At 36.6% G+C, this 23,142-nt stretch overlaps 6 protein-coding genes and 1 pseudogene across 12 annotated transcripts; 2 read left to right on the forward strand and 5 right to left on the reverse strand.

Moving 5' to 3' along the window:
- Positions 1 to 472: 472 nt before the first annotated feature.
- Positions 473 to 1,968, reverse strand: LOC123217713 (haloacid dehalogenase-like hydrolase domain-containing protein Sgpp). The gene is made up of 5 exons (XM_044638818.1): positions 1,838 to 1,968; positions 1,562 to 1,676; positions 1,336 to 1,487; positions 1,002 to 1,263; positions 473 to 905 (listed from the first exon to the last, which is right to left on the reverse strand). Exons 1-5 carry the CDS (start codon positions 1,843 to 1,845, stop codon positions 732 to 734), a joined length of 711 nt encoding a protein of 236 aa, XP_044494753.1. The 5' UTR covers positions 1,846 to 1,968; the 3' UTR covers positions 473 to 731.
- A 4,048-nt stretch (positions 1,969 to 6,016) lies between these two features.
- LOC123215777 (expansin-like B1) lies at positions 6,017 to 7,503 on the forward strand. Its single transcript, XM_044636006.1, has 5 exons — positions 6,017 to 6,220; positions 6,322 to 6,428; positions 6,534 to 6,715; positions 6,885 to 7,017; positions 7,131 to 7,503. The coding sequence occupies exons 1-5, from the start codon at positions 6,082 to 6,084 to the stop codon at positions 7,332 to 7,334; spliced, it is 765 nt and encodes a 254-aa protein (XP_044491941.1). The 5' UTR covers positions 6,017 to 6,081; the 3' UTR covers positions 7,335 to 7,503.
- A 365-nt stretch (positions 7,504 to 7,868) lies between these two features.
- On the reverse strand, positions 7,869 to 13,762 carry LOC123215778 (annotated as a pseudogene).
- Positions 9,066 to 10,068, reverse strand: LOC123216400 (pentatricopeptide repeat-containing protein At4g02750-like). The gene is made up of 3 exons (XM_044636818.1): positions 9,924 to 10,068; positions 9,510 to 9,838; positions 9,066 to 9,266 (listed from the first exon to the last, which is right to left on the reverse strand). Exons 1-3 carry the CDS (start codon positions 10,066 to 10,068, stop codon positions 9,066 to 9,068), a joined length of 675 nt encoding a protein of 224 aa, XP_044492753.1.
- Positions 13,763 to 13,907: 145 nt separating the features above from the next.
- Positions 13,908 to 18,831, reverse strand: LOC123215776 (BUD13 homolog). 7 transcript variants are annotated; one of them, XR_006502152.1, is made up of 12 exons: positions 18,678 to 18,831; positions 18,102 to 18,358; positions 17,678 to 17,905; positions 16,855 to 17,580; positions 16,642 to 16,780; positions 16,286 to 16,353; positions 16,148 to 16,209; positions 15,734 to 15,837; positions 15,294 to 15,366; positions 14,849 to 15,029; positions 14,361 to 14,557; positions 13,908 to 14,173 (listed from the first exon to the last, which is right to left on the reverse strand). XR_006502152.1 is itself a non-coding variant. In XM_044636005.1 (11 exons), exons 3-11 carry the CDS (start codon positions 17,871 to 17,873, stop codon positions 14,472 to 14,474), a joined length of 1,566 nt encoding a protein of 521 aa, XP_044491940.1. In that variant the 5' UTR covers positions 17,874 to 17,905; positions 18,102 to 18,358; positions 18,678 to 18,831; the 3' UTR covers positions 13,908 to 14,471. The 7 variants fall into 7 exon arrangements, 4 of the variants coding, with proteins under 4 accessions (XP_044491940.1, XP_044491937.1, XP_044491939.1 ...); XR_006502151.1 differs by having other exon boundaries at positions 13,908 to 14,250; XR_006502150.1 differs by having other exon boundaries at positions 14,321 to 14,557.
- A 10-nt stretch (positions 18,832 to 18,841) lies between these two features.
- On the forward strand, positions 18,842 to 19,372 carry LOC123215781. Its single transcript, XM_044636008.1, has one exon. The coding sequence runs from the start codon at positions 18,994 to 18,996 to the stop codon at positions 19,291 to 19,293; it is 300 nt and encodes a 99-aa protein (XP_044491943.1). The 5' UTR covers positions 18,842 to 18,993; the 3' UTR covers positions 19,294 to 19,372.
- Positions 19,373 to 19,714: 342 nt separating this feature from the next.
- On the reverse strand, positions 19,715 to 22,729 carry LOC123215780 (vacuolar protein sorting-associated protein 55 homolog). Its single transcript, XM_044636007.1, has 5 exons — positions 22,528 to 22,729; positions 21,284 to 21,416; positions 21,136 to 21,175; positions 20,278 to 20,362; positions 19,715 to 20,168 (listed from the first exon to the last, which is right to left on the reverse strand). The coding sequence occupies exons 2-5, from the start codon at positions 21,380 to 21,382 to the stop codon at positions 19,976 to 19,978; spliced, it is 417 nt and encodes a 138-aa protein (XP_044491942.1). The 5' UTR covers positions 21,383 to 21,416; positions 22,528 to 22,729; the 3' UTR covers positions 19,715 to 19,975.
- Positions 22,730 to 23,142: the final 413 nt, after the last annotated feature.

A 23,142-nucleotide genomic window follows, 5' to 3' on the forward strand; every position in this document is an offset into this window, starting at 1 on the left:
ATTGATGATTTTGTTTTTAAAACTATTAATTTTAACTACTCATGAGTGGACATTTAGGATTTTTAAAGTTAAAAAGTGAAAAAAGAGAAAAAGGTACACTGGGTGGGAATAAGTCCTTTGGCCTTCTCTAAATACAACTACCTAAACTACCCACAAATTCCACCACCTTTTTAGCCGAATATATACTATACTTTTGAGTTGCCTACATTTTTCTACCCAATGTTCAAATATTTATTTGGATTGGATTTGAAATTTCTGTTTGTTTCGACTGGATAGGCCCAGAAGATTCACGGTTGATGGAAAGGAGAGAGCAACGTGCCAACAGGCTTGAGTTATGCAAGGCTGCTTGGAATGAGACTGATTGTGTCTCATGGATCACATGATTAGAATTGTGAATCACAGGACATAGAGGGGACATGTTATCTGGATTTGCAGAATCATTGTGGCTTAGTATTATTTTCATATTATAAAATTCATGGAAATATTTCTTTGACAAATCAATATACAATTTAATTCCAGACAAAAACACCGCAATTGCGGCAGTTTGAGGATAAATTTGAGTATGTTTCTAATCCGCTACTTATACTATAGATATCATAAGTAGTAAATTTGGGTATGCGTAGGACAAAGTGGGCATTGACAGCATTATTCAATTCTATTCTAAGTAAACCCTGTGAGTTTGATAATAAAAAATTAAAGAATTCTGCCCGCGTCCTAATATGTCAATACTTTTAAGCCTTCAGTTTATCGAGCTCTTCCAAAGCTGCCCACAGTTTTGGATCTTCATAATCCTTTATAAGAAATGTAGGCTTAGCTTCCATCAGAAGCTGCTCTGGGTTTCTTGTACTTATACCTACAACCGGCATCTCCGCCGCCACTCCGGCTTTGATTCCTGAAACAGAATCCTGTAACAGCAAAACATAACAATGTCAAAATTTAAGGTCCATGAACTCCAACTAATTTTTTTTTGCAATTTGGAAATATCATTATAGAAGGCCTACCTCAAATATAATTGTGTGATCCTTTGACACTTTGAGTACTTCAAGAGCCTTCAAGTAGGGAGCTGGGTGTGGTTTGAAATGCTCACATTCACCCCCAATAATGACGGCATCAAAAAAATCTGCAAGGCCAACTTGCGAGATCATGAATTCAGCATTGGGTCTTGGAGCATTTGTAACAGCAGCCCGTTTCAACCCACGATCTTCAATCCATTTCTTCACTTTATACAGACCATCTAGAGCCTTCAATTTTTCGAAGGCCAATCTGTTATCCCAAGAAAAAAATATTTATTGAAGGTTTCAAAATTTATAGAGTGAAAAGGTACATTTTGTTTACCTTATATACATTTCTTCTTTTTCTTGGCAGAACTTTAGGCCCCTTGGCAGATCATCAGGAAAGAGAGCCTTGGCAACATCATCATTATGCTTGCCGGCAATATTCTCAATAAAAAATTCGTCAGAAATTGGAACCCCACCTTTGAAACCAATCTATAAGCATTCCAGCATTAACATAATGTCAGTTTAGTCACGTAAGGAAATGAGAAGAAAAATCCCAATATTACCTCTTGAAGCATTATACGGAAGGCTTCGTGGTGGAAAGGGTCTGAATCACAGAGAGTTCCATCAACGTCAAACAGCACTGCTTCCAGAGGAGCAACCTTAGCAAGAGATGGTTTGCTGCTTTCAACAAATAAAGGTGACAAGTTCAATTTCAGATTAACAACACGTAAAGAAACAGATGAAGATGCAAGACAACATGATGAAATGAGCACGGAAAAAAAATAGAGACGTCAATCGTAGTAAAATCTCTCCGGCAAAAAAACAGTAGAAAGAAATACCTATCCATAGAATTTTGACCGGATGAAGCAGGCCTTGAAACGATTCGCAATTTCGTTGGTAGTGTGTTATTATTGATGGAAGGAATGGCGTTGGAGGATATATAAAGAGAAACGTGACAAGAGAGAACCTACGAAAATGGAACATATAAAAGGTGGTGGTGTATCTCACTATCAAAATATTATTCACTCATAATTTCCTCCCCTAATATTTTCTGATGTTAAAGATTATGCGTCATCTTGTATGGGTATTACATAAATGTGATAAACATGTGAATTATGTTATTAGTTTTAAAAAAATTAGGGGACTTTTTAAGAAGTAATCGATATTGGTGATTCCAAAAGAACGGCTACCCTTTATTGACTTGTTTAAATATTTAGTGTAATTGGCAGCCACATACCTGTCCTTTAGCATCGCTTTCGCACTCGTCATGTTTTCTAAATAGGAACGGCCTAAACTACCCACAAATGCCACCTCCTTCATAGCTGAATATATAAACAATCTGCATCCTTTAACTTACCATAGGTTATTCTTTCTTTATAAGCATTTCATATTTTTTTTAATCAAAGCTTAGCTTACTTTTGCCTCCGTATAGTGGTACTACTGATTGTCCAGTTGTAGCAAATCTCTATGTTCTCGTCCAATGGCTTGTTCTGGAAATTGTTGGCGTTTGTTGATTTTCGACAAACGAGGATGATGGAGTTCCAACCCCTTGTCTTCGTTGGTTAGTTGGAAGATGAAACCTTATGTTACCCTCTTGAGCAATGTCTTGAATAATTTCAAGCAATCTAATTTTTTTCATTAACTGAGAAATAAAACAGTTTATTCTAAATTTATTTATATTCATTTGTCTAGTTACATTTTTTTTTAAAACAAGTTATTTCGTTTTTTCTTTCAAACCACAAAGTAAAATCAAGCAAATCCTCCTTTCTATTGTTTTGAGTGAGATCTCCAACACCAACTATTGTGTACTTATTGGGGACTCTTATAAAATGGACAATATATTATCCAAAAATATTTCATTCTTCTATAGTGAATTCATCATTTGTCATCAATTTGATTATTTTATTTTCTTCTTCAATCCTGAACATAAACATAATGCCGATAAACCCATCTTCAAATACAGCGCTTCTCTCACTACCACAGCCATCGAACTCTAACCCCTTTTCACCTTCGTCAAGACTTTCGCCCTTGCCAGCATTGCCAACCTTGGTCCCGACTTCAACTTTCTAAGCTGCATTATTGATGACAATTATGTCTCCCAACCATATTGGCCCTTTGTACACCCTGACCTCCATTTACAAAATCTTCGACCACTGGAAACTCAACAAGAAATAAGCATGTTATGTAGCTTTGTGTTTGAAAAAAAAAAATCAAACCTTCTTTGATGAGGACAAACTTGATAGAGGAGATGACCTTTCCCCTGCACTATTACAAGCAATTGAAGAGTCGACAATTTTGATAATCATTTTGCCAAAACATTATGCTTCTTCCAAATGGTACTTAGCTTGTGAAGATTCTTGAATGCAAGTAAATTAATGGACAAATCGTTATACCAGTTTTCTACCAAGCAGATCCCTCGAAAGTAAGGAAGCAATTAGAAAGTTTTGAGGATGCTTTACTTACGCATCGAATATATTTTGAGAAAAGAAAAAGGACTACTAATATAATGTTCAAACATTTTGATTGGTGACAATTTTGACATAGCTCTAAAGAGGATTTTTGTTGAGTTGAAGTGGCCAGAGATTTTTAAGAAGAAGATTTTGTCAGGGTGGACATTAGAGTCGATGTGGCGTGAGACATAATCGCTTAGATCATCAACAACACAATAGAGGAAGTCAAAGCTTAGGTCAAAGTTGGCTTCCCCAACAAAAGTTTTGGCGTATAAGAAAGAGAAAGGATAAAAATGTACCAGAGGAAAGGCTAATATGGTAATTTCATATAGATAAAAAAGTGAAGGGCGATATAATAATTTGATTAATTTAGAGTTATAACAAGATTTATTCTACTCAGAGTTAAATTTTGAATAAGAAAACGTGATCCCTGCCAGAGAAAAATATTGTTTGTTTTCTTTTCTGGGCCCCCTATGAACAAGATGGACAACTTTGGCCTATTTATCCTATTTAATATTGAAACGAGCCTGTTCTGGGCTTATATTGGGCCAGAGTTATTGGCATACCGTTCATCATAATCATCTCAGCTTTACAATAATAATTATTTAATAAAATAATTTATTTGTACAATTAACCATATATATATATATAAAATTTAGATATATAAATTATATATTATTATTATTTGAGTATTATTTTATCTTTAATTTAAAATAATTTAATCGTATGATGACATATTATTTGTATACATAAAAAAATATATATATAATTTTATTCTATATATTATAATGAGAATAATATAATATGTATAACAGGTTAATGGATGACAATGTAACTCTTTTTTTAATAATATTAAGCAAGCATCTTGTTAGTTATAATGGAATAGACACGCTTAAAAAGGAGAAAATCTGCACCCCCAGTTTGGTACATTGAACTCTAGTTCACAGCATCTTTGGAAGAAACAATCAACAATAAAAATAGTAACCCTAAAGGGTAGCTTAAATTATAAAAGTGAAAGATTTTATATATAAAAAAATATGAATTCAAGTCTAATTCAATAATATATCAAAATTAAACTCTTAATTAACTTAATTTAATAATTATAAAATCGGTTATTGAATCCCAAATTTGACCTACTTTATTATTTAAATTTTAACTAATAAAAATTGTAACTTTTTGGTCATATAAATTTTAAGGATTATTGAAGAAAATATTATAACCCTAATAATATAACCTTTTAAATGGCAAGTAGGATCACATGAAAAGTTGTTACGTCTAATTCTTTTTTCACTTATTTTATCCAATCATACTATATATTAAAATTAATTATTTGATTCATAACGTAACTGTACAAGACATGGAATTATGTATATCAATTAGTAAGTGAAAAATGTCATCAGGAAGCTCCTATGCTTCAAGCTGAAGAAGCGCATGGATGATCAATAACAGACGTCATAAACTCTAATATTCATAATCACAATCACAATCACCAACTTTCATATATTTCTATATCAGCTTTACCAAAGAATTGCCTCATCATTCACGCTGGTCCTTAGTCCTAATATGGTTTCCATGTCATGGCTTATGTGTTACCCCTTTCAACTTCATTCCTTCATCTCATCTCTCCAACCAGAAAACACTTTCCTTCACTGTTATTTGTCATCAAAATTTCCAGTCAGTTTCACATATAACGATTCGTCTACCACCATTCTAGGCTCTACCCACTTTATCCTCCACTCGGACCCAAAGGTTTCATCTCTACAAATATAAAATACGTAATAGAATTGTTTAATTCTCAAGGTTGCTTTCCTCGAAACACCCTAGCAAGCTTTTGTTGAACTAATATTAATGTCATATGGGTGCTTCCCTTACAGCTTCGGGCGGGGACCCCGGCGCTTAACTAATTTGAAAATTTTTGATGGCAGCCCTTGTGGGGATATTCACATATCAAGTGGGACAATTTCATCATCATGAAGAGAGGCCTAACCTACGGTTAAGGTCTTCAGTGCAAAGCCACCTAATTCAGTAACTTGTCAATCTAAAACTCATTTATCTTCAGCGCTCCTATGTATTCAACTTTTTGGATTCACATAGATCAACTTTCAACCTTTTCTTGTTAAGGTTAGTGAAAAGGGTCAAACACCCTTGATCAGATTCATCGTTCAATAAGATATTCTGTCTTTATGCTTATCTATAGCGTCTGTTCTTTTGACAGATGAATATGTCACTAGAAAATATAAGAACTTTGAATTCAACTACGGACAGACCTTTCACATGTAATTAATTTCTGCATATAATGAATTTCCGCAAAGGAAGAAAAAGTGCAGCATATATAATATTTAATTAATTTGAGTGGTCAAAGATGCTTGTATTGAGTTTCGCACAGAACACATGCCCAAAAGAAGAATTTGGAATGTATCTAAAAACTAATATTCTTGGTAGTATGTAATCCACTTTCCATTTGTTTAAAATAATAATATTTTGAAAGCAAAATGTCAAACTTGGCAGGGTTTTACCGATACGTTTATTCACTATAAATACTACAAACCTTGTTCGCTTTATGCATTACCACCCTATTCTGTTATCTTCTTTTAGATACATTAATTCCCTTTTTCTCTTTAATTTGACCTGTAATGGCTATCAAGTCCTTTTTCTTCTTGTTCGCAACTTTACTTCTTATCCAAACTCTGGCTGTGGCTGCAACATGCAGCGATTGTTTTACCCAATCACGGGCAGCTTACTACCCGAATTCTGATGAACAAGGCACAGATGGTAAAGTAAATTAGTAAACAATATGAGAAATGAAATGATGACTATTATTTTTGTTGTTATAAATGCATAAATCCTCAAAGATGTTTTTTACGAAATTGCAGTTGGTGCTTGTGGGTATGGTTCATTTGGAGCAACAATTAATGGTGGAGATGTATCAGCTGCGTCTGATCTCTATCGCAATGGCGTTGGCTGTGGGGCTTGCTTCCAGGTATATATATATTTATTCCTGAACAACATAAATTGGAACTTGTAAGCTTTTCAAAATTATGGTTAACATGAAATGGCTTTTTACTATCTTTTACTTTGTGATTAGGTGAGGTGCAAGAACAGTCATTATTGCACAGACAAAGGAGTAACTGTTGTTATTACAGATTCAGGCTCGAGTGATAATACGGACTTCATTCTGAGCAGGAAAGCCTTTGGTCATATGGCTCAAAATCCTGATGCAGCAGCATCTATATTAGCACTTGGTATTGTTGATATAGAATATAGACGGTGAGGTTCCGTTTAAATTGAATACTGAATTTGATTGAGTTGCACATGTATGATAATGAGAAACTTGCTAAGATAATATAAAAAATGAATTCTATATAGTTCGTGCTTCTAAAGGCATCCCTCATGATAATGTCATGCACTAGCTAACTCATAAAGTTTGGTTGAACAGTGTTTCTTGCAGCTACCCAGGGAAAAATATAACTATTAAGATCGATGAACACAGCAACTACCCTTATTATCTGGCTTTCTCTTTGTGGTATCAACAAGGCAAAAAGGATATCACTGCTGTGCAGCTTTGTGAGGTAGGTATCATTAACGATTAAGTAATTATTATTTTTTTTTCTGTCTTTCAAACAGAAAATAAAGGATAGTTTGAAGGAGAAAAGAAGTGAGATAACGAATGTGAACTATGCAGACTCAAAATTTTGCATGCAAGCTCTTGGATCGGAGTTATGGCGCAGTTTGGACGACAACCTCACCACCGAGTGGTCCTTTGTCTCTAAGGATGTTGCTCAGCGGTGATGACGGAGATGAATCATGGGTGGTTCCTGTAAACAACATACCCCAAGACTGGAAAGCTGGAGAAACATACGACACTGGCGTCCAGGTCGACTACTAAGAGCCAACATTCAGAAATTTCTTTTTTTCTCAAAGAAGCCATTAATTACCATATACAAATGAAAATAAACGTCTGATATTTTAATGTATTCCTTTATTTATAAGTCGTGAATGAATGTAATCATTGTATTGCTGATTAATAAATTTCCAGTTTTTTTCTTATGATTAAATTAAAGCAGTCATATAGGACGTTGACGTCTGCCTACTTGGAAACGTCCAGTAAAACCCTCTTGCTGCTTCAAGGAATAGCTGGATCTTACATAATTCTGCTTGAATTATGAAGAAAGAATAAAAAGATCTTGTCAGCGTGTTGACATGGTTAGCTAGCCTAACCTCTCCAGCATAATTAGTGACAAACAATATGAAGCAGATATGTTTTTGGCTTGAAGCCTAGGTATGGCGGCAGCCACTGGACCTTCCTCTAAATTAATCTATTATATTTTGACCATAGAATTTTGTTTCCTATTAACAAAGAAAACCAATGGACAGTCCAAATTTCTGCTTTTGAAAAAGAATGAAATTGAAAACATCCAGGTAAGGAAAAAGACATACATACACTTTTACAATAAGCATTAGAATTATTGTATGAACAGAGTCGGGAACCTTTACCCACCAATTCAAACAAAAAGTAAAACGACTAGATTTATTGTACACCTCCTATTGATTCCAATACAACACAAGAAATACATAGCTTTATTTTGACTAATAGCTGTTCAACATTTTATTTTAACCCTGTCTACAATGAGTCTATTTCGACCAAATTTGGTATTTAATCCGACAGCACAATAACTCTTCCAAGTTTGTATGTTTAACAGAAACAGGACCTTCGCGTTTGTTGAATGATGTGCTGACTACTCTACAAAACCATCCTGGTGTTAACACACATTATAGGCCGCCCAGCAGCTCATTCAGTGTCTCTCACACCCAATGTTTTGAGACCCTGAAAAATCTTTAGAAGCTAGTTGCAAATGTGATTCAGGTTGGTTTCTGTGACTGTTGGGCAGCATTTCAAAAGACAAACAATAGCTTGGTACTGCAGCTCTTAGGTTCCTGCTTGTTATCTTTAAGGCCACAGACAATTTGTAGCCTTCTTGAATGGGAAGAGGCATTTTAGTAGTACTAACAGTTCTCTTCCTCAAAATTCAAGTCAATAATGTACAGAGAGTATTGAGAACAAAGCTTCAATTAAACAATTTTTAATTCACTGCACCCACTGACAAGTACAGTTATTCAACCAGACAATTTCATCTGCGAATCTATCTCACCTAACATGGAGTATACGATAGCTCTCTGATGGCAGAATCATTTGCCACAGTAGATTCAGAACCAAATTCTTCTAGTGGAACCAAGCTGCAGGAGCCCACAGTATTATGTAATCTCTTTTCATTCATCATCCTTCTCACAATTTCTGCATCATCCCACTTCACTTCTGAGGCATATTTGTTAGATAGCAACACATATGGTCAGACATCCCTGGGTTCCATTTCCTTTAGATGCTTTGCCACAAGCTCTCCATGTTCTGGATTTGAGTGGATCTTGCAAGCAGAAAGTAAAGCTCCCCACAAGGCTGGTCTTGCATCCATGGACATCTTTCCTAGTAGCTATTGTGAATTCTTTGTCAAACCAGCTTGGCCAAGAAGATCAGCCATGCAACCATAGTGCTTCACCTTCGGTTCAATCCTGTAAACTCAGTTGCACAAGATCAAGATACCACCAACCCTCCAACCCAACATTATTCCTCCATGTGTACAAGGAGAAAAATAGCATCATTCGGTGTTGGACCTCTCTTCTCCATCTTCATGAACATTTCTAAGGCTTTCTCTCCTTGCCCATGCATATCATACCCCATGATCATCACAATCCACAACTTTTCTCTTTTCGTAGGCATCTCATTAAAAACATTTGTAGCCAAATCCATATCCCCAAATTTTGCCTACATAGTCAATAGAGCAGTTGACAGTAACACATCAGGTTCAACCCTACTGTTTTTGATGTATGAATGAGTCCATAAACCTTTATCAAGCCTCCCTAAATTTGCACACGCAGTTAAGATACTCAAAAGAGACGCCTTATTTGGCCTACCCCCCACTCCTATCATCCTATCAAACAATCTCTCACACTCGTTATAATCCGTTCACTGGACATAAAGAGCCAACATTATATTCCAAGAACTAACATTCCTCGTAGCCATCCTATCAAAACAACCACGAGCTAATGTAACATTTTCTATTTTTGCAAACCCATCAATTATACAATTCCATGAAACGACATCCCTGAATGGCATCATAGCAACAACCATTTTGCCGTCACCATATCCCCTATATCCACATAGACTCTTATAAGCGAAAGTAAAAATATCCTTGTTAGGCAAAAAATCAAACAGTTCACGTGCGCAATCAAGGTCACCATTTTTCACATGCCCATCGATCATCAAGTTCCAGCTCACCAGATTCCACATAGACCCCTGATCAAACACCTTCCTACCATCCCAAAGTTCCTCAGAAACTGAATGCATATGAATCAAAGGAATGCCTGATAAACAAATCCAGCCCAAACCCGAATTTGACAGCCAGGGCGTGAATCTTTTTACCTTCTCTCAAAGACCCAACCTTCGCACAAATCTTCACTAAGAATTGATACGAATAAAGGTTATGTTCGCTGCATTTGGTTAGCATTTTCTCATCATTAATTCTTAACACACCAGACTGGTCATTCAACCTCAAAAAGCTTTTCATTAAAGCATTGCACGAAAAAGCATCTGGTTTTTCAAGAAAATCAAAGAACGACAAAAGAAACTGTGCAGAAGTGCATGCAAAGCTTTTCTAAGATCCAGCTTGCGACAAAAGAGTCTTGAGAGAGACCCGAGAAAACAAGTTGCGTGTGTATCTGGTGAAACTCTTTGATTTTTGGGCATGATTCAAGTTCCTTTAGAGTAGAGTTTTGAGGGTGTTTTAGAGAAGTTTTTCAGGGTTTTAATGAGTATATCAAGAGAGAGAGTTTCAGCTTTGGAGAGTTTGAGCCCAACGGTCATTATCTCTATGACGAAATTTGGCAGGAATCTACGGAAGCTTTGAAACAATGCGTATTCAAGTTCCTTTAGAGTAGAGTTTTGGGGGTGTTTTAGAGAAGTTTTTCAGGGTTTTAATGAGTATATCAAGAGAGAGAGTTTCAGCTTTGGAGAGTTTGAGCCCAACGGTCATTATCTCTATGACGAAATTTGGCAGGAATCCATGGAAGCTTTGAAACAATGCGTATTCTGGTGTGGACTATATATTCTGACCAAGATGGCACAACCAAAGAGAAAGGAAAAAAAAAAGTCAATGAGAGGATTAACGCAGCATCAGAATGTGTGTTTTCCTAGTGATATGTTTTAACCTATGTTTTGTATTATTGCCAGATGACATTCGTGGATTCTACTTGGATGGGAACGCAATGGTGGAAGCATTGCGGATTCTCTTATATTATATCCATTTCGCCAAGGGTTCTTGCATAGTTTTCAAATTATCCAGAGAACAAAAATAAAATAAAAACATCATATTTATATATAGAATCAAATAAGACTTAGATGATATCATAGTGCAGCCTGATCAGTATGGTAGGGGTTATCATTGTTCAAGCATCAGACCAGTGGATATCAATTTCACCCCACTGATTTATAGGCACTCCCAAGGCTTTCCAAACAGCCTGAGAAGCATCAACAATGTTGTTGCGACATGGAGGCCGGTAATCATGCTCCTTATCACAACCCATTGCAGAGTCACATTCGTCAACAACCATGGCCCGGATGCTCTTGCCATAACCATAGATGTTGATATACTTTAAGCAACGACTGCCTTTGTTGTACCACCCTGTTGAAAGTGCCACCACAGGCTTGTCATCTGAATGGTACTGATTGTCACATTTAGATGGCGCACCTCCATCTCCACCCTTCTCAAAGCTGTTAGTGTCAAGGTTGCCTTTGTGCGGTTGGTCACTGCTGGTGAACATGTGTAGGTTGTGTAAAGTTTGCCTTGTATACAGCACACAGAGTCACTGTCCTCTATGCATTGTCCTGGAGGAGGCTTTCTACCTCTTATCTTGCCGCTTGGCTGGCAAGTCTGAGTCTTAGGACTTGCACAATTAATGACAAAATATAGAAAGGAGACAAGAAGAAAAATACTTCCACAGACTTGATTCTTCATCTTCTATATCTTCTTTTTGTTGGTTTGATTGAAAAAATTAGATGGTGAAGCACTTATATAATCATCAGCAACTGGAAGCCAACAGTTTTGACATTTTGGGGCCGTATCTTTCAACAAACACAACGCCACATGAAAAGAGACAACCAGGGCAATCACAGAGAGGTAAAAAGATAGAAGGGTTTGATTATTAGTTTCATGTTATGCCGGCCTCAATTTTGTATTTATTGTGAATTTCCTTGACCTGTTGCTTTTTCCGCTCCCTTGAGCTCTAATCCATCTGAACTGGTGAACGGGACGGCAAGTTTACAGTATTGCGACGCTGATTGTCACTGTCTAAATAACTGATATGATAATAAACTCAGCCTTGCACTGTTGGCTTGTGATTAGATCTTGACCATATCTAAAGGGTCCAGTTCAAGAGGCCGTGTGGCTGCAGGCTCACCAATATCTACATGTTTCTCACCAAACCCAGCTACAACAAGCAATGCCCCACAAATATGATCTAGTTTAAAAGGTAGTCTGAAGACGAATTCTTCTGCTTCGTTTCCTTTCCCTGCTCACCCCAAAAGATTAATCATACAAACATAATGCTCCAACTTCCAAGCTTGGTTCAATTGCATGTTTATCATACATTGCATAGAATAACTCCCATCCCCGACTAACCTGCCCTGCATTACTACAAGTTGATAGAATGCCCAAAAAAGTAACACAATTCGGATAAGTCCCAGACTGCAACATCAAATCAAAGACTTTATCTATTACTCCACATTTTGCGTACATCGAGATCAGAGAATTCTCAAGAATCAAATCAAATCCAGATTGTGTTTTAATCAGCATGCAATGATCTGCCTCCCCTTATCTAAATTTGTCATTGCGCCTGCAGATCCTAAAAGAATTAGAGTATGTAGAATCTAGAGGAGAAGCGCAATGAACCTGCCTTTCCAAAAACAGGTTGGTAGCTTCTACAAAAAGCTCGTCTTGGACACAGCCCCAGATCATTTTTTGTCCACGCAACTGCATCTCTCTAATACATGTTGTAGAGCATATAAGATGTCTTTTATTTCATCACCAGTTAAAATAAGCATCAATCTATAACTCCACGGGATCTGATCTCGGAAAAGGTACTGTTTCATACAAATTTTGAGCCTCTTCAAACCATCCAGTTCGAACATAACCATTGATCAAAGAATTAAAAAGACTGAACGCTACAGTTATTTATGTTCTCCTTCGAAAATGTAGACTCTTCGATAGTCTGTCATCAGAGTCGTCATATTTCCAACCTTCAACAAACAGTGGAGTATGCAATTGATTACCAGAACAGAGGAAACTCCATAACAGCACAGGAGTAAGCAAGCGATATGAATGTCTCTGTATCTGACCTTACGTCATAGTTACTCTTCTCAATGAAAAGCAGCAAGCTTCTTCACGAAAACCACTCCAAGCGAACCCCCCAATCATGGCTGTCCAAGAAACAAGAAACAATATTCTTCTCAGGCATGGTCCGAAACAAACGATACCCTTCCACTTCACCATCTCTACAATACCGTGAGATCATATACTAAACTAAGTAATGACATTCCTCTCCTCCATTTCCTCAAACACAACCCTTGCTTCCCCCATTCTACCAACTCTCCACATACCCTGAAATCGTAGCGTCCCACGAAACCACATTCTTTCTTGGTATACTACCAAAAACCTGTCTGGCTTCCATTAATTCTCCATTCCTTATCAACCCAACGACCAAGGAGTTCCACGAAACAACAGTCCTTACTGGCATCTCCTCAAACAAACTTCTTGCCACACAGTCCTCTCTGCATCTGCCAAACCACAAATCATTGCTGTCCTTGATACAGCATTTCCCTTCGGCATCATCTCAATCAAGCTCATCGCCTCACTCAACCTCCGATCATGCAGAAACCCCAACAACATGGCATTATAAGTGCCAATATTTTTATACGGCAGTAGCTCAAAAAACATTTTAGATTCCTCAATAAAGCCAGTTTTATCTATTCAAAGAGAATATGCATAATATTTAGTGAGTAATAAGATAAAACTAACGACATTCTAATGGAGGCTGTTTGGTTCTGTCCTGTCGTCGATCAATTTCCTTGCATCTTGAATTTCGTTTCTAGAGAGAATGGAGTATTTGGTAATCAAAGAACTCAAGCATTTGGTAATAATTTGCAAGAGAACGGGACTTATTCTGAAACAAAAGCCGTGGGAATACTGTTTCTCGAAACAGACCTTTTAACAGAATTGAGCTTGATAAATAAAAAGTAAAATTGCAACGACCAGAGGGTGGTACCTAAATTGAACATTAACATCTAAGAAGTTTGACCAGGATTTTGATATGAATGTTACTGGCTTCTCATAAAAGGAAAAAAATGCGCCCATTGAAAATCAATTTGCTTATAATTCTTTGAAATGGCAAATACATAAATAAGCCTTATCTCCCAAATAAAACTTCTTCACAAATCCGTTTGGGAAATATCTGCGTGTCACATACTTAATAAAGTAACTATCGTCTTCATTAATATTTCGACTCATTCTGACTAGCTTGCTTAACGGAAGATAATCACTCCAAAGCTTCAGCTTCGGACTTTGGACACAGCCTCTTTGATCTACAAATTACTTTATGCCTCTACGTCCAAGAATGTAACTGCAAAATACTCAATAGACAGGAATAAAATGTCTCATTTCTTATACTTGAAAAACTGTTGTCAGTATGAGATGGCTCTGCAATGAAACAAAGCACACATATCTTCATGAGTACATTGCACAAATTTAGAGATCCCAGTCAATGCACCTTAAGGTATACAAGTAAACCTCATGCTTGCATCACTTACACCACAAAATTCTTGCAGCTGCAATGAACATGAGGCTCAAATTCTACTGTTATTTCCAGCTCCCGCTTGGAGACAGTAATTGGGTAATCTGCCAAGATGGCAAGCTTCAAGTTACATATCTGATACCGACCAGAGATAAGCTTCTCTCTCTGTAGCACGTTTCTCATTCATCCTTTTGAACAATTGCTGTTCATATCCTACAATATGCAAAACAGTACAAGCAAGTCAAATTCCAAGACAGAATTTTTCTTTTCCTTTTGAAGGACAAAAGTTTTGACTTTCACAGTCTCTGTCCTGGCAAAAAACTTCCCATGGCCAAAGATTGTTGTTGAATGATCTCAAATGGGAGTTAGCCACATGATTGAGCTGAGAACAACTTGGTACAGAGGCCATCCACAGGCAAAATCAGGGCAGACTCCTCAAAACAATAAATAATCAAATAAATAAAATATGAAAAATTCATAGGATTGAAAAGGAAGGTAACCAACCAGTACTACGATCGACCCCGTCCCAATGTCTTCCTGGCCTTATACCATACCGATTAGGTGCTGCATCTAGCCCTCTTTTTATCCAGCTATGACTAGGAATTTCCTGAGGAATCAGAAACCCTGATTCCTTCATCTTCTCATTATCCCCAAGGTCTTCAAGAACTGGCTCAGAATACTTTTTCTGCAACAAGGGAAAAAGAAATATGCAAAATATCAGTACTAATTGAAAAATGAGACAAACTCAGCTAAGCCAATGAAGAACTGGAGAGTACTAAAAGCTCTTTAATACAGAGGATGACACCAAAATATGCTCCATGTTTACCAGTGATAACATACATGTATAGTGTTTTAATTAATTTTTTTTAAATATTTGTATAATGACCCCAGCATCTGACCTTTTTCCAGTAAAGTTGTGACTGAAACAAGAAAAATGACTAATAAATACCTTGACCAAATGAGCCATAGGGTCACCCCATCTTAGTCTATCCTTCATCATTTTGTCAAGCTCTGGATCATCTCTGCAAGCAGAAGATAAAACTTGGAAATTAATACAGAGTATTGAACAGGAGAAGAAATGGTTCATGCTTACAGGTCAGAATTGGGAAAACCATCCAAATGTAAAATCTTTTGACCAATTATGACTACAAAAAGCTTTCTCCCTTAAGCAAATGGCCAATTATGATCTAAAGCATTACAGATCTGACAGAATAAAATTCAGTGAACAACAATGAAAAAGACGTGAAATAGAAAAAAAATCTTCTACAATAAGATTTAAGAGGAATATTTATAGACAAAAAACAATAATAAAAATCTTCCAAGCTGTAACAAGACATTTGAACCAAGAAGCCATGGTTTTATCATGGTCAAATATCACTTTTTTCTTACCTGTTTCGCGCAAATGGTTTGTCCTTCTCAAGTTCTAATTCCTGCAGTCTAGCTTCAGCTTCCCGCTTCTGAGCCAAGCCTTTGCCCCATTCTAATTTAATCTCCTGATTTAAGGAAGGAAAAAAGTCCCAATCAAATCTAATCCTCAATAAATAAAAATACCTGACAATTATTGAAGCACAACATAGGACAAGTAACATATTCCTTTTATCTAGGAGGCTCGATATTCTTTCTTCTGCACTCTTGCAATTTCAAAAAATTAAAAAGTTTCACTTGGTAAGATAAACATCCTTCTAAAGGGTAAAAGAACAGCTTTAACTAATACACATGAAAAAGAAATAAACTCCAACTAGTGATCAGAAAGATCAACACAAAGGCATAATTTTTTTAAGAGCTAAAATTTCAAAGTAGTACCTTGGGTTTTTCTTGTCCTTTTTGTTTTGATTTTAGGTAATCATCCTTTGATATACGTTCTCCTGCAAATTTGATGAGTCAGAAATACAGAAAAGCATGTAAGAATAACTAACTTAAAAAATTCAGTCTTCTTCTAACCTTTTTTCTTATCACGGTATACAGCTTCGGCACCTTGTCCAGTTATAGAAGGATCCATCCCTTGAAACCTACAAAATGCATATGAACAATGTATTAACTCACACAAACAACTTAGATATACTACTAAAATTAGAAAGGCATCCCATTTCTAGAAATTAGGAGGGAGTACCAAGTGAAACTATTAAAAACCAGTTGTCTGAGAGAAAGAATAAAAATATTCCACTCTTCATGTGCACATGAAACCTTGTCCCATGAATATGGTGAAGGGAAGGTCCATTTCATTAACAAGCAATATTACAGCACAAAATGGAAGACTTAAATGAAATCCACTATTTAAGCAAACAAGGAAAAATCACCTCAATAGGTCCTCGTTCTTAGTTTTAGAAATTTCTTCCCGGATATCATTGCCACTAATCAATCCAGTTCTTGAAAGCACTTTCGAGGGAGCTGAAACAGACAATTCTTCTTTCAGAGTCCTCCTGGGTGGAGAAAGGTCTGCAACAAGAGAAGTGCAGTAAGAATCTTTCCAAGTTAAATATCTATGTAAACTTTTGAGCAGAAAGAACAACCATGTTTACCAGCATCCTTCTTATTTTTCCTAGGTGGAGAAAGATCCAAGTTAGAGACCCACATATCACCTTGATAAGATGAAACTCGTTTAGCTCGCCGAGAAACAGAATCTTTAGGTCCAGGTGATGGAGTGTGATGACGGTTCCGGAGCCGACGAGGAGGTGACAAGTCGGCATCTTTGCTGACAGGTTTAAGTTCTTGTTCAGATGAAGGTGCGTCATTCCTGGCCCTACGTTTCCGAGGTGGGGATAGATCAGAATCCAGCCCAGTGGACTGTCCAGGCCTTTGGTCAGGTTCAGGAGATGGCGCTCGATATCGTCTCCGTTGCTGCTTTGGAGGTGACAAATCAAGATCCCCTCTTGCAGGTGAATCTACACCATTTTTGGCCCTATGCTTACGAGGTGGAGACAAATCAGAATTAGAATGAGATGGAGTATCCTGGCAGTTCCTCCGTGGCCGTGGAGGAGATAAATCAGCACTTTCTCTAACAAAACCTGGTGGCTTGGTTTCAGGTTCAGGTGAAGGGGTGTCATTTCGAGCCCTCCTTTTACGAGGGGGGGACATATCAGGATTTAGTTGGTTCAAATCTGAGAGTACAGGATCAAGTGAAACCCAACCACTTCCATCCTCAGCTATAGCATTATAGGGCCTTCTCAACCTAATTTGCTCCAGCCGCTTCATTCGTCTGACTTCAACATCTTCATCAACTTGGGGCTTCTCTTCATCTATCAAATTAAAAGAAGTATATTAACACAACTCCTAATTCAAAAACATAGATATTCGTATAGTTAAAAAAAAAAAAAAGAGCATTATTTCTTTTACCAGCTGAATCATTGTCCTCTTGCTCAAGAATTATGGGTTTTTGCCAATCTGGATCTTCATCAACCACCAGAACTCCTGTAACGCGATTTGAATCTGGTTTCTTTTTCTTCTTCTTCTTTTTCTTCTCTTCTTCATTAGCTGTACTTTCATATTTTTTAAGATATTCTTTCAGTGACTTAGATCCTGAAGCTGCCATTCTTCAACTGAAAACCTTCCTCACAAGAGTCCCTACACAGATAAAAACTCTTTTACAACAGTTTCCTAACAGTTCTACATTCAATAAGCAGAACTTCCCAACTATTGTAGCTTAAAAAGAATTGCTCAAAATAATCAAACAAAAACGCTACAATTCCTTGAAAAAAAAAAATCAAACGAATAGATGCATTTTAATTAAAGAAATGAAAAAGAAAAAACCTAGGCTTACCGATTGAATCGGCAGCTTAGTTAAATGGCAGAAAATTTCGGGGGTTTAAAGCCCTCAATCAACAGCTTGGCTGCTTCAGAGCAGGAGAGTGGGACCACTTGAGATGATTTGCGAAGTGCTAACCTAACCCTAGGCGGTTAAGCAGGCAGAGTTGATGCTTTGTCCAATCCAATTCCTGCCTTTGATATGCAAAGAAGAAAACGGAGTGCAAAAGCACGCTTTCTTTCTATTATCTTAGATAGGCAACAGCCTGACCGCTGTGGAATGTTTGTGCGTGGAAGTCAGTTGACAAATACAATGATATAAAAAGAATAATAGCAAAATCTATAGTTTTAACTTATACAAGGGAATTAATAAAGGGTAATGGATTAAAATGAACCATTTAATGAGAGTGTATATGAAATTGATCAAAAGTTCAAGCAGGTGTGAGCGTGGGATGTTTAATGAGAGAGAATAAAATTCCATAAATCAGTACAATTCAACAACCCAAGAAGAAGCGAAGAAAGGAACAAAGATTAAAAAAACCCCAAAATTAACATGAACAAAAAGGAGAAGAAGATACAAGAAATTCCTGACCTTTCTTCTCATCCAAACTCCAACTCGAAGGTAGTGGACAGGCGGAATGGGGGTTCAATCGTTCGCAAGGACGCAGACGGTGGAATTGGAAAGGAAACGAGGGTGAGTTGAGAAAAATGCTCTTGAATTTGGAATATAACCCAAATTAAAACGACAAAATTCACGTGAAGGGATTTTTTTTTTTTGAAATAGAATACCCGACCCAGCCCTAATTGTCAAAATGCGGACCGGTTCCGGGTCGGTTATTAAGTCTTTGTGCTATGAAGGAAGAAAAACAAGTATTCTTCGTAAACCCTGAAACCACTGAAATTGAAGGATGGGTCTCGTCTCTTGGTTCACGGGCAACCCAAAGCCAAAGTCTCAACAATCCGGGTCTTCCAAATCAACAAACGACTCGAAATCTGAAATCCTCGCTGCCCCGGGTATGAATGGTGCCGTTGAAGTACCCCGACCGGCTGAGAGCGTGACGGTGTTCGAGTTCGGGACGATTGCTGCTTCTGCTGATAAGGTAACCGTAGCTGGGTACTGCCCTGTCTCCGACGACCTGGAGCCTTGCCGTTGGCAGATCCTGCCGGCAACTGAAGCCGAAGCACCGCAGTTCCGCGTGGTATTTTGATGAGATAAGAGAATTTTTGCTTGTAAGAAACTGAATTAGAAGAATGAATATAATTACAATAGAATTATTGTTGTTTGAATTGTGCTTTTACCCTTCTTTATTTGTGATATAGTAATCGTGGGTTTAACCTTGGAATCTGATTATGGTTAGGACTAGGGCAGAAGACGATAATTGAAAATAAGCATTATTTTAAAATAAGTTTAACACAGCTTTAACCATAAATTTTATCAGAATAAAGAAGACCTTGTTTGACGAAGAGTGGAAAATCTGTCGAAATATAAATAATGCATATACTTGGGACATTTGTCCATGGTTCTCCAAAAGAACACAATGACACTTCAGATTTACCACACAATTCATCCATAAAACAAACAAATATAAGAATAAGTATAAAGCCGCCCCAATCGAATTCTAATCAATCTTAAAACGTAAAGTAAGATTTTTCAATTGATCACTCTGAATGGCCTTCTATAATCGTTCTGAAATCAGTGTTCTCTTCAAAGAATCAGTTCAAAAACATTTCCAATACACCTGAGGCACTAGACAAAGAATCTCACACATTAAATGGTTTTTTTTTTAACTTTATAAAAGGAAGCGAAGCTCAAAAAACAAGAAAAAAAATCAAATCATGGACTAACATTGACACTTTTATACAAGGAAGTAAGAACCCCAATCAGCAATCTCAGAGGACACTATAATCATCATCTGCACCCATGCGAATGTAACACATAATGGCTAGTACAAATATGAAGAATGACGATAACTCCATCGCAAGTGCTCCCCATCCAATAACCCCTGCATGCTTTAAGATGGCCGGTATTGCAATGCTTCCAACTGCTGAAGCTCCAGTCAAAAACTTGGTTGCATTGACCCAGCTGTTACATCATTTGTTAAAATGGAACTGAATTAGATGATTATTTCAATGCTCAACCTCACGAGATAACATATTACTTGTGTAATGTTGTTCAAGGAAATAGGACAAACCTGTTATCAGATTCAGTAGTTAAAGAAGAACCATTAGAGCCCGCAAAGAAAAGCAGAGGCATGGGAAGAAGCACATACATTATTACTGCAAAGAGCAATGCGGCAATGTTTCAATTAGAATGCATCTTCAAGTATATGGTCCAAATATCATTACTTGTCAACAACTTATTAGGAGAATCCCAAACCTCCATTTCTTCATACACACAAATCCTAATATTACTAGCAGATAAATCCACTGAAAAATTAAAATAATTAATGAATGCAAAGCATGTTCACTAAATGGTAATCCATATGTACACATGACACCGGCAAACTAGCCAATAACGGAAATTAACATGTTTGTACTTATAGTGTCTATCCCCACAGTTACTTAAATCCAAATCTTGGAAATATTACCCATGTCTGTGTCTAATCTTTTAATATCAATGTTTATGAAAGTAAAATAAGCCTCAAGTTATATTATTCATTAAAATGTCTAAATAAGTCGAAAACCACAAAACAGAAGAAGAATCCAACATAGATTCACATTTTTTCCAGATTCAACCTATGTCAGGAAACTGCTCATGCATCTAAGTATAGAGAGTATTACACTCCATTTTTCATTTAAAGATATTATATGCAATTCTTTGGTTCTATTTATGGATTCCCATAAAGCCAATGCACCAAAAAGTATCAGAACTGCACTTCAAATTTCTATAAGGACATCTTGCCAGATTACTAATAATCTTAGTATACAGAAAAACAACTGGTAAAGATTAAAAGAAACTTTGAACTTCCAAAGTTACCAAGTTTTTAGATATTTTCTTTGCCAAAAAAACTCATAAACAACACTAATTAGAAAATGTTGATGACAATTACCAGTAAGCATTGGCCACCAATTATTGTACAGGGCACATGCCTGCCACATCAAATGGTATGGAAAGTAAATGGCTAGGCCAGAAAATATTTGTCATACTGAATCATTTGACTAAACTAAAGGAGATTAATAATAAAAAGCACAACTGACCAATATTTGCAATACAATTCCTGCAGACACTAAAATAGCCAACGAAGCAAGTTTCCCCGTCTGCAGGCAAGCATGCATATAACCTGGTAAATCTGCCATTGAAGTACTTGCTTCACAGCATATATGGGAACAGCTGAAACAAATAAGTTGTCAATACTAATAAACACAAAGAAGGTCTTTGGGGCATATGGTAAAATAAAATTGAATAACTAGCTGAGACAAATATAGTCATATGGATAACAACCATAGCAAAGTAAAGACTACCAGTCCTGTCAATGTCAAATAAACCAAACAAAAGGGGAAATGAAGATTTCTTTAATTGAAATAATGCAAAATGAGGCAGAAAACTTAGCTAGCATGATTCAACTGAGATAACATAAGCAGCTATATGCCATGTAAACAGCTGAACCTATAAGATGGTACACTCACTTACCTAATTACAGAAAGCTCCACATTTCAGCTAGCAAATTTTTTTTCCATTTGATGTCAAAATAAATTAAAATAATGGATGCACTTGAACCTTACTAGAAGTCAGTTTCGTAACCACGTTCATAAGTAATAATGCCAGTCTATCAGCAACAATGTCTGCCTATATTATAAATCATACAAAATAGTATGATAGCTATTATTGCCCACATTATATTGGGTAACTAAAGCAGATATTGCTTTCCCTTCACAAGTGGCTCTTCGTGTGTTTTACTGGAGACTCAGAAAAATATCAGAATAGAGATTTTTTTTTTTCATAGTCTACATCCTTAGTGTACTTATCTTTCTCTTCAGCCTTTGTGCTCATACTTTCCATTGAGGTCCTCTAAAACCGAGTTGAAACATAATGTAGAGATAGCGGTGGCAGTTTGTTTATGGGTTATACTTAGCGCCACCATCTCTCATTGAAAATAACACTCTAAACCCGAGCAAACTTCGCTTCTTGCCCCTAATCAATATTGATCTCACCAACTAAAAAATTACAGTCTTAAACTTCGTTTCTAAAATGGGAAGATCAATCAGAGTCTCCCAATTCAGCGATAAACACTAATAGCAAGTTGATTAAAAGAGAAGCTAATTATAAAGTTAAAAAAATCGAGGTAATTGTAACAGATAGGTCTGATAATTTCTCTCAGAATCCAGTGACACTAATAGTTGAGAAACTTTCGGATCTTAATTTATATGAAATTTTGGTCTAAATAAGAATTACTAATCTAATTACAAGCCAAAAACAAAGAAATGAGAGGGAGAAAGAGCACCTGAATTTAGAATCTCTTCTCGAGGGTTCCGTTTACAGAAATTGAATATTGTCTGGTGTCCCCATGGAATCTACCAGACATACACGCGCTTTCTTTATGACAGCCTCGCAGCAACTTAACTGATCTACCTTTCATACAAGAAAACAACAAAATTACATATAATAATATTTCACTGGAGAGACAGAGAGCAATTTAGTTCTGAATATTGCGGCTGAGGTACCTGATAGTCAATGGATCTCTAAATACGATTGCACCTACCAATTGGGCCGTGGCCTGGTTGTTTAACCTAGAAAATTTAGTTTCCAATAGAATTCGGATATTGGACAGATCTATCCAAATTTTCGGAGGATAATTGCTCAAATCCAAAGTCCAATAACCCAAAAATTTATTTCAATCTTTTTATAAATTATCAGGGTGTTTTTATAAGAGTTTAAAATTACAAAGTCTTACAAATTTAAAACAAGTCAGGGAGTTAATTGAGATCTTAACAGACAGGTTTGATAGTTAAATCCAATTTGTTTAGACCTTCGGTTTAAACAAATCAGACCTAATTAATAAATTCAGCTACGATTAACGTGTTTATTTATGATTTATCATTTGTAGGTTAACGTTATG

The sequence above is a fragment of the Mangifera indica genome, chromosome 5 (assembly GCF_011075055.1).
Source record: "Mangifera indica cultivar Alphonso chromosome 5, CATAS_Mindica_2.1, whole genome shotgun sequence".
Lineage (NCBI taxonomy): Eukaryota > Viridiplantae > Streptophyta > Magnoliopsida > Sapindales > Anacardiaceae > Mangifera > Mangifera indica.

Coding starts and splice junctions, on each gene's coding strand:
- LOC123217713 (XM_044638818.1), bottom strand. Junction 1,264..1,335: donor AAAGAAGAAATGTATATAAG/GTAAACAAAATG, acceptor TTGGGATAACAG/ATTGGCCTTCGAAAAATTGA. Junction 906..1,001: donor ATCACACAATTATATTTGAG/GTAGGCCTTCTA, acceptor TTGCTGTTACAG/GATTCTGTTTCAGGAATCAA.
- LOC123215777 (XM_044636006.1), top strand. CDS start 6,082: ATGGCTATCAAGTCCTTTTTCTTCTTGTTCGCAACTTTACTTCTTATC. Junction 6,221..6,321: donor TGATGAACAAGGCACAGATG/GTAAAGTAAATT, acceptor ACGAAATTGCAG/TTGGTGCTTGTGGGTATGGT. Junction 7,018..7,130: donor CTGCTGTGCAGCTTTGTGAG/GTAGGTATCATT, acceptor TGAACTATGCAG/ACTCAAAATTTTGCATGCAA.
- LOC123216400 (XM_044636818.1), bottom strand. CDS start 10,068: ATGAAAAGCTTTTTGAGGTTGAATGACCAGTCTGGTGTGTTAAGAATT. Junction 9,839..9,923: donor GGTTGGGTCTTTGAGAGAAG/GTAAAAAGATTC, acceptor ATATGCATTCAG/TTTCTGAGGAACTTTGGGAT. Junction 9,267..9,509: donor ATAGGATGGCTACGAGGAAT/GTTAGTTCTTGG, acceptor TTGACTATGTAG/GCAAAATTTGGGGATATGGA.
- LOC123215776 (XM_044636002.1), bottom strand. CDS start 17,873: ATGGCAGCTTCAGGATCTAAGTCACTGAAAGAATATCTTAAAAAATAT. Junction 16,354..16,641: donor AAGAACGAGGACCTATTGAG/GTGATTTTTCCT, acceptor TGCATTTTGTAG/GTTTCAAGGGATGGATCCTT. Junction 15,030..15,293: donor CTATGGCTCATTTGGTCAAG/GTATTTATTAGT, acceptor CCCTTGTTGCAG/AAAAAGTATTCTGAGCCAGT.
- LOC123215781 (XM_044636008.1), top strand. CDS start 18,994: ATGGGTCTCGTCTCTTGGTTCACGGGCAACCCAAAGCCAAAGTCTCAA.
- LOC123215780 (XM_044636007.1), bottom strand. CDS start 21,382: ATGGCAGATTTACCAGGTTATATGCATGCTTGCCTGCAGACGGGGAAA. Junction 21,176..21,283: donor GAATTGTATTGCAAATATTG/GTCAGTTGTGCT, acceptor TTGATGTGGCAG/GCATGTGCCCTGTACAATAA. Junction 20,363..21,135: donor TTGGTGGCCAATGCTTACTG/GTAATTGTCATC, acceptor TGCTCTTTGCAG/TAATAATGTATGTGCTTCTT.